This window comes from Trichosurus vulpecula, chromosome 9, assembly GCF_011100635.1.
Source record: "Trichosurus vulpecula isolate mTriVul1 chromosome 9, mTriVul1.pri, whole genome shotgun sequence".
Classification (NCBI taxonomy): domain Eukaryota; kingdom Metazoa; phylum Chordata; class Mammalia; order Diprotodontia; family Phalangeridae; genus Trichosurus; species Trichosurus vulpecula.
The window spans coordinates 14,383,091-14,392,378 of record NC_050581.1 but is presented as its reverse complement, the minus strand read 5'-3'; the positions used below and the strand labels follow the sequence as shown (position 1 = coordinate 14,392,378).

The 9,288-nt window shown below is 44.8% G+C and overlaps 1 protein-coding gene across 2 annotated transcripts in view; it reads right to left on the bottom strand.

Annotated features, from left to right (window-relative positions):
• Window positions 1-2,449: 2,449 nt before the first annotated feature.
• Window positions 2,450-9,288, bottom strand: part of AXIN1 (axin 1) — a 196,609-nt gene continuing 189,770 nt past the window's right edge. For both annotated transcript variants that reach the window (XM_036738221.1, XM_036738222.1), the window contains 2 exons: window positions 7,667-7,834; window positions 2,450-4,396 (listed from right to left, as the gene is read on the bottom strand). In XM_036738221.1, coding sequence (XP_036594116.1) covers window positions 4,270-4,396; window positions 7,667-7,834 — 295 coding nt within the window. In that variant the 3' untranslated portion in view covers window positions 2,450-4,269. The remainder of the gene's footprint in view (window positions 4,397-7,666; window positions 7,835-9,288) is intronic.

Here is a 9,288-nt window from a genome sequence, read left to right as displayed (position 1 = left end):
CTTCATTCTGCTTTTCCCTCTCCTCACTCTCTCAGGAACCTAAATCTCTTCATTCATTCTGCTCCCTTCCCCACCTCTTGGTATTTTGGGGAGGGTTCTTGTGGGGAGCAGCAGGCATAGATGTGAATAATGGGGGAGAAGTCTGACTGGGGTGGAGAACAGACAACACCAAGATAATGTGAAGCCATTGGGGCTCCCATAATAAAGGTTTTAAGCCCAAGATAATCTCTGATGCCTGGGGTGTGGTAGGGAGAGGGGAAAGGAAAGGCCTGTCAGTGGAGCTTGGTTGGAGTACAGTCAGGACAATTGTGGTACAGTTCCCTCAGGCCTGTTTTTTCTCTGCTTCTAATAAAAGGGACAGACTTTCACCCATGGGAACTGGAGACCTGGAGGTAGAGAATTTAGACATTAGCTGAGTCTATCTTGACTCCCTTTCTGATCTACACAGATCCTCTTTAGTTGGGAAGGCTTTGTGCAGCTGAGCTTTCACAGGACCATAAAGGATCTTTTCCCATGAGATGGGGTTGTGAGGAGACACTCCTAGTGTTTTACTCTTGGGAGGTGGTGTGCATAAAGGATGCAGCCTTGGGCCTCACTGAACTGTGACAACTTCATGGGCATCAGGTTCTCCATTTTGAACCAATATGAGGGCTTTCTTCAGCTTCATGAACTTAACTTTTCACTACTTCTCAAAATTACTTCAGACCCACTCCCTTTGTAACCAGATTCCCTAGTCTGGCATTCACTTCTTCCTCTTTTTTTGTCTCATCTCCACACTTTTGAAAGTTTTCTAGGCCTTATTTACAAGGGAAAAGAGAATGTACAATTAAGAAATAATCTACCAGGGTAAAGAAATTAGAAGTGCTAATTTCAGACTAGGCTGTTCTTAATTTCAAAGCTATTTCTAACTGAGCTAAAGGTCCCAGGAGCAAGCGTGGCCAATTCCGATTCCTTCTCGGCCAAAATTCTGCTTAAAAGTTCAATCCCAGAACACCCTGGCCCTGGTGTTCATATTCATATATATACTTATATATTAATATATAAATGACTATCAAGAAGTTTTGGGAGGGCATTGGAAACGGTGTAGGAGAATCAGCAAAGGCTTCATGTAGAGTGGCATCTGAACTGAATTTTGAAAGAAACTAAGAATTATAAGGGGTGATGAGGAGGTAAGAGCATTTGGAGGCATGGGCATGGAGACTGGAAATGGTGTGGAAATAGTAAGCAAGACAGTCTCTCCAGAGGATTATAAAGTTAGCACTTTATAGAGAGGAGGATTAGGTAACATTTGAAATGTTAGGCTTTTGGTACATAACTAATACAATACTTCAGAGATTTAAGTGTGGATACTTATTTAGTAAGGCAGCCTGCCTCTGACATTAGCTGCATGGCTCTGAACAACTTAACTGTAGCCTCAGGAAACTCTAAAATTCATAGAAGGCATACAAAGGTATAGAGGGATTGCAAACCACTCTGCCTCTCTGACTGATAAAATCACAACCATCCAATGTGACACACAAGTCTCTCCAAAGGTTTTATCAGACACAACCTTTCCTTTAAAGGGTCATCTCCCTGATGGACAAGATGGTGGATTTCTGTCTATGCTGGAGGGAAACTGGGAGTATTAGCTGAGGCTCTGGTGCACCATTTATACCACTTCCTTCCTTTTGTTACACATCATAGGCAGGCTTGTTAAGTCCCTTGCTCTGAAATCATCTTTTACTTCTCGCAGAAGATACATTCTAGTTTTTGCTGCTGTTTCATGAGGCAAGGTCAGGTAGGGGTAAATAATCTCTTCAGTAGCCCCAACACCATACTCACCTCTTCCTCTCTTAATAAAAAGCTCTTAAGACCTAGGACCCCAATTCTTTTGACTAACACTTCTACCTCCATTAGACAGCACTTGAGGGGTGGGGAGAGCCAATGGGTGGTATTTGGAGACAGTTATGGTGATTTAGAGTAGCCGGGTTTTATGTGGTGGTGGGGGAGGGAGGGCCATGAGTTGATAGCTCTGGGGTGGGTGGGGTTTGATAGCGCACTGGTCTTCTAGTCAGGGAGAGACAGGCCTACAAGCAGTCTTTGGTTACTGTTTCTTTCCCAAAACATTCACATTTACAAGGGGTTGTAGTCCCTGGCATCTGTGAGAGGCTGAGCTGGAAAATGCCAAGGTCTGTCTGAACCAGGCAGGGTTCCTTCCTCTGATGTCCTCAGGTCAACTGCCATAGCTAGGATCGTCAGGCAGCCTAATGAGAAGGAGGGTGTGCAGTGTTTGGGAGAGCTCTAAAGGAAACAAGCAAAACCTGGACATCCTTACTATTGGAGTGCCTGGAAGCAGAGGGAGACAAGGTAACCTCTCTAGGGAAACAGACCTCTCCTGCCCCTTGTTCCTTAACCCTATCCCAACCTCTTTCAGTTCCATGCAAACCACAGTAAGAGTAACAGACACCTGTGTTTTTTAAAATTTTATTTCATTATTATCCAAGTACCTTTGAAAAGATAATTGTACAAGTCTGAGCATGAAAAATGGTCTGCGGCAGCTAAGCTGGCCTTAGAAAATGTACATATTTACAATGAGACCCTTTAGAAACAGGGAAATGGAAAAGGACTATGGTTGGGCCACAAGAAAACATCTCACCAGACACAGGATAACAATTAGAACTTTAAAAAGATTGAAGAGTCAAATGCAATTAGTTCCCTGGATGAATACAAGTTCTCATTTGCTGGGGTTCACACAGTGGCAGGCAAATGACAAGACTGCGTTTCAAGGCACTCGGTGACATATACAGTATTGGACGTCCCTGCCCTCCTTCCCAGGGCTTTGCTGTGCCCACCTAGGGCTAGGGTCCCAGTTAGTGAGATGTGGGCATGAGTGGGGCCATGCTGAAGGGAGAGCAGCAGGGGAGCCACAGGTGAGAAGAAAGGCCTGGACACTCTCGACATTGCTGGAGAGGAGGCCAATCCCTCGACTTTCCAGTGGGCCCAGGCTAGATGACCCATAGACATCCTGTCCCGATATGACTGCAAAGGAAGCTTAGGAACCAACAGCTTCCTCAGACAGATCAGGGAAGGACAGTTGGAAAACCACAGCGGACATCTTATGTAGTTAGCAGCAGTGAGGGCAAGTTCCCCTCTGAGGACAGGCCTTACATTACAGAGAGGGGGTGGGAGTAGTGGGAGAGAGAGGCCTGATCTCTCTCAGTGCCAAGATCAATTCAGTGATGCTCTAGGGCAGTGGTATCAATAGAAATAGGGACCACCAATCTGTACACGAGAATCCCTGTGGGCCATCTATTGGCTTAATTTTAAAATGTAGTATTATCTACATTTTGTTGTATTTCCATTTATTTTGTGAAATATTTCTCAATTACATCTTAATCTGGTTCAGGCTACACCTGTGTTGTGGGCCACATGTGACCCTGGGCTACGTGTTCAAAACCTCTACTATAGGAAATCTGCTGTTTGACAGCAATTCAGCCTTCAAAGCATCCTGATAGAGCTCTGACTTCTTTGATCTGGGCAAGTTTCCTCTATGGAGGATTGGGTCAAATTATGTTAGAGAGAACATGAAATAGTAAGTCATCAATGGCTTGTTCCCACAGGAAGAGACAAGGTTGCCTTGGCTAGACTCCCAAGAAGAGTGTATGTAGGTAGACGGGTCTCAAAGGATATTGATTATTCTGGGGGTTTAACTCATGGGTGGGATTTCTTTCCTCCTCAGCATCTGCACTGATAGGTTTTCAAAGACGGACCCCCCTCACCTAGAAGCATACACAAAAATAATGTGAAAGACTGAAATAAAATCACCCAGATGGAAGGGATGGGGGCTGGAGGTTTGCAGGTAGAGGGAAGGGTATTCAGACAGGACAGATCTAATGGCTGTACACATTTGGCGATTTCCAAAGTACCTCTATGTCTGACATTTACATAAGAGCACTGTGACACTGGAAATATTTTCCTTTATTACAATATATCAAAAATATGAGCTTTAGTAAACAAGGTCATATACTTTCTAGTACAACTGTACAACGCTACATTACATAGAATATTTTGCATGTAGGCAGGTTCTCAAAGGGGAATCCTCGACCCCTTGTGGACAATGCTGACTGGGGAGGGTCCACAGGAAGTTACAACCCTATGGGGCCTGTATGATGCCCTTTGCGACACAGAGCTGAGCAGGATGCTGCCAATCCTGGCACTGCTCTCTGCTTCCGAATTCCTCAGCAGTGGTGCCTAACCTGGAAGAGTGTGGGAGATGGGAAGTCTAGGGGATTAATCAACTTTCTCCACTTTCCCAATGATCTTCTCTTCAAAAATGGGCAAGATGGCATCATCTTCTCGAACTTCCTCAAACACTACCCCACAGTCAAATTCATCACTCACTTTCTTGAAGTAATATCTGCAAGACAGAAGGAAATCAGGTGAGGGAGAGTTGACAAGAAGGGGAATTGGAATAACATAGGAAGTCACAATTAGATCTCCCTGATGATGTTTTCTATATATTATCTCATACAATACAACATCCCTGTGGGGCGGGTGCTGCTATCTCCATTTTACAGATGAGGAAACTGAGGCTGTGCAGTTAAAGTGACCTGTCCAAGGTCACAAACCTAGTAAGTTTTTGAGGCAGCACACACCCAGGTCTTCCTAGATTTCAAGGCAAGTATTCTATCCTCTACCTCATGCTGTCTCCTAAGGAATGTGGTATCTGTAAGTCAATTATGATTCTTCCCTAGAGTTAACATGTACCCCACAAAATCTGGGATACAGGGAGGTATCAGCAAGGAGTAGCGCCAGCAGGTCGTTAAGTCTATGCCTATACGACGACTGAAGGGATCCCTCAGCCAACTGACCCGTGCCCAGCTCTCAACCTCTTCAATCCTACCATGTAAAGTCTCTGTTCCAGTTTTTTCACTGTCTCTAGAATACAAGCTTCTCACTGATTTCCTGTCTCCTATTTAGCCCTCTCCTCACTCACTACCTGCAATCTTTTTTCCTCTCCTTTATGTTAATCTACATTTATCATTTCCTTCAAAATCAGGTTTAAAACTCATCTTTTCTAAGATTCCCTTTCTAACTCAAGGTCCTCTGTACTCAGTTCTCCTTTGTCTTATATCCCCTGTAGTCTACACTGCCTCATCTCACACCCACTGTTTTGTCACTTTTCTCAGGTTTCTCCAGCTAGAGCCTCTGCACCAGGAGATGATCAATAAATGTCTTCTGAATAAATATGTGAACAAGGGATGATCACATATCAGGAGGCATCTGAGGGTCCTAGGATATCCCTGTGCCAATAACAAGCACTTATATGGACATTGATTTGGCTTTCATTCCCAACTCCTTTACTCACAACAGTGTCTACCTCAGTCTCCACTGGCTCAACTCAATTACACAAGTATTTAAATGAGCACTTGTTATATGTTAACTGGGCACTGTTTTATGAGTTTTCTGCCAGGAGGCTGGGAGCTGGATGAGATAAGCACTCCTTCCCCCAACTTTGCTGATACAAATACCCCTTATTGTAGGTTTGAGCAGAGAAGGCCCCTCCTGGCTAATCGCCCACATGGGCCAACTTAGCCAGGAACGCTGGGCTGTGCTTTACAGACATGGCTGGCAAGAGAGAGGACTTTCCCTCTCCTGAAATGTAATTCCCAAGAAGAGCCACTTTGGTAACAATGAATCATTGGTTGTAACCTTTATTGGGAGACCCTCCAGAGTTGGTTCGCACCCTGTGGGCTGGCTGCATGTTGAAGCCCATGGGCTGGAAATAACTTGAACATGTTTATAAATGGGAAAACAACACAGCTCTGCTTACCCTCCACCCTAAATCCCCAAACAATAGCCGCAGACTTAACCTCAAGGCTGTGGCCAGGGAGAGACTGCAAGTGGGGGAACGTGTGTAGGGGGGAAGGGAATGGTGTGGATAGCAGAGCAGCAGCTGGGTCTCTTGTAGAGCTGTTGATTTTCCCCAACAGGTCACACCCTTAAAATGAGCTCACAGGGGAAGACTTTCCCAGACCTTTCACTAACATATTTCCATGATAAAACTGCTAAAGAAGCTGTTGTAAGACAAGGGAAGCGTTGCTAGCAGAAGCCCTGGAAAGAGATCTAAGATGAGATGCCTGAACAGGATTTCTGGGGGACCTAAGAGCTGGAAATGCCTGTTCTGAAAGGTGGTTGTTAATGACCCTTCCCCTCCTCCTCCCTCCGAGGCTGGAGACCCACACTTAGCTTCTGTGTGGGGTGTGCTAAATGCTTGCTTTTCCTATCACAATGGATAACTAACCTCTGCTGTCTTTGCCCCTGTGCCTCAAGGTCTATGGCTCGTCCCAGCCCTGGGAATCATGTCATGAGCATTTGAGAAGTGCTGAGGGAGTGAAGAGAGAGTGGAGGATATAAACCAGGACAGCAACGAGGAGGAGTAGTAAATGATGGTGTGTTGTTTCTTAGCACTGTAGGCATGCTTGCCTTCCTAGGAGCACTACAGGGGAAAGGGAAACCTACCATCAGAGTACTGTTGAGGAAGAAGACATGGGGAGAGGGAGGGGTGGGGACCATCTGTTTCCCCCTGTCCTCTGACCTATGTTTCTACTATTTCTGAGCTGGTGCTGTGCATAATGGGGAGGAAGATCATGTCATTTATCAACTGGAAAGGAAGGCACTCTTCCATCAGTTTCACACACAAGGATTGGATTCGCGCTATGTGAATACAGTCTGTCTTTGCGTGAAAGTGGACATGGACGTGATGGCTAGAATTATTGAAGATGAGAGTGAAGGGATCACTGAGTTCAAGACTCTTGTTTTACAGAGTGAATTTCAGGATCAAGAGAGGGTAGATGATTTGTCCAGTCACAGACCTTGTTAATGGAGTAAACTAAACCTTGAATCCAGGCCCCTGACTCCTTCCTGGTGCCACTTCTAGAAGAGGCAAAAGCCAAGTCCTTCTCTGCTGCATTTCACAGCTTTTATCTATTACAAGTCTTGCCTTTTAATTTAGGCATTCTTCTCACAGTTTGTTTCTGTTCTCCTGATACAATGAAAAGGGGCTTAACATGGAAGGACTTGATGACAGTAGAAATAATGAGATGTACACAGGTTTTCTAAGGTATGAAGTATAGATAACTGATTAGACTAAAAGAAAAAAAAAATCTACTTCCATTATTATGGAATATGACTTCTACAAAAGTGAGTGGAAATAACTATGCCTTAAGGTCACCCACCTGATCCAGAGGCTCTCAAGGGCAGACCACAAGTTACTGGAAGTTATGTCTTTAAAAATTTACAACAAAAATACAGAGCTTTATATCTGATTCATTACACCTCTTCTTCCAAAAGTATAAAGGGGAGGAGAAACTGAAAGAAAATGTCATCATTTGGTGCTTAAGCTCTGGTGGCTACTTCACAATGCATGAGGCAACCTGGAAAAAACTGAGAGGGAAACCTGGGCAATGCTAAACAAACTTGGTATGCTGGTACCACATCACTAACACACACATTTTGGAGGCAGGGAGAACCACTTCCCCAAAGTTCCTAGATAAGAAAGCTCTGAGAACAAAGACCAAGAGAAACCATAATGAAGAATCAAGCTCCTACTGGTGCTCTAGGCTCCCCCGGTTGTAATTAAGTTTCCTGCGTGAGGGGCTACCAGTCTGGACATTTCTGCTCTTACCTGTAGTTTCCTTTCTTGGTCAGGAGCTCTTTGAATTGACCCAGGGTGACCACACGCCCCTTGACCAAGGTCCTGTAAGGGATTGGCTCTCCACAGAAATAGTAAGCCACCACGATAGTATCGCATGGTGGGGCACTGGTATTCCCCAGCTTCTTCTGTAGCTTTGCCCTGAGATTCAAAAGCAAAACAAAGCTGGTTACTTTTTGTAGAAGAGGAATACAATAAAGCATTTCCTAACATGAATCCACAAACGGTTTGTATCCAGTGGGACGCAGGCACAGTGTCCACATACGCTGCATGCACTCACACTCACACACACATGCACATAGTAAAGTCAGCTGCCACTAGTGCTCAGTTAGGACCCACGTAGGTTCCTGGCACTGCTGCAGGCCAGCTAAAGATCTGGCACTTAAAGAAGAGCTAATATAGCCTTACAGGGTCTGCACCCTATCCTCTGGCCAATCAAAAACAACAATGTGCAGACACCCAACCTGCTCACCCTCCTCACAGAAGAATCTCCAGCCCTAAGGTTTCAGTTCACCTTAGAGGCACCATCAGAAGTACAAGTGTTCCCTTACCAAAGATAAATTCTGACACTAAGGTTTGTAAAGGAAATTTTGTGTTTTACCCATGCACTCCTTTTCTCATCAATCACCTTAAACTGTATTTGTATACTTCATAGGCTGGTGGTATGTATTGCCTGAAACTGGCCTCATACGGATAGTGCGCTGTACCTGGAATCAGGAAGACCTCAGTTCAAATTCTGCCTCAAAATATTTGTCAGTAATCACACTGTGTGACCCTGGGCAAGTCAATTCATACCTCTCAGCCTCAGTTCCCTCATCTACAAAATGGGGATAATAGCCCTTCCTTCTCAGAAAAGTTGGGAGGATCAAACGACACATGTAAAGTGCTATATAAATGCTCGCCATCACTGCTGTTAACCAGAGTCTCAGCACATGAAATGGTGCGATTACTCCCATGGCCACTGGGGAACCTTGGGGAGGGTATTCCCTGTGTCTGTGGTCACTGTGTCCTTTCACCAGCTGAATGTTATGACAAAGCTTGGGATTCTTTTTTTTTTTTAAATTTTTTTGGGGGGCAGGGCAGTTGGGGTTAAGTGACTTGCCCAAGGTCACACAGCTAGTACATGTGTCAAGTGTCTGAGGCCGGATTTGAGCTCAGGTCCTCCTGACTCCAGGGCCGGTGCTCTACTGACTACGCCACCTAGCTGCCCCTAAAGCTTGGGATTCTTAAGGAGCTGGAAGCAGTGCATTTCTGTACTCAGCCTGTACAAAATCGGGTCCTGCAGCTGGTATGCTACAGAATCGCATTTAAAAAAATTTTTTTTTGGGGGGGGGGAAGTGGACAATTATATTGTTCAAGCTGACAGGTGGGATCTTAACTGAATCTACCTTTGGGACATGCCCCATCAGGGTTCTAACCTAATCTATAAAGTACCTAAAAGCTATGAGTTAGATTGATTTTAAATGTTCAATAAATTAATTCTTTTCCTCCTCCTCCTCCCTGCTAGAAAAGCAGAACCAAGCAGCATAAAGGAAACTGGCATAAAAAAGCACTGAGGCAATGGTGTGCCTCAGTCTTGTGGGTATCAGGCAGTT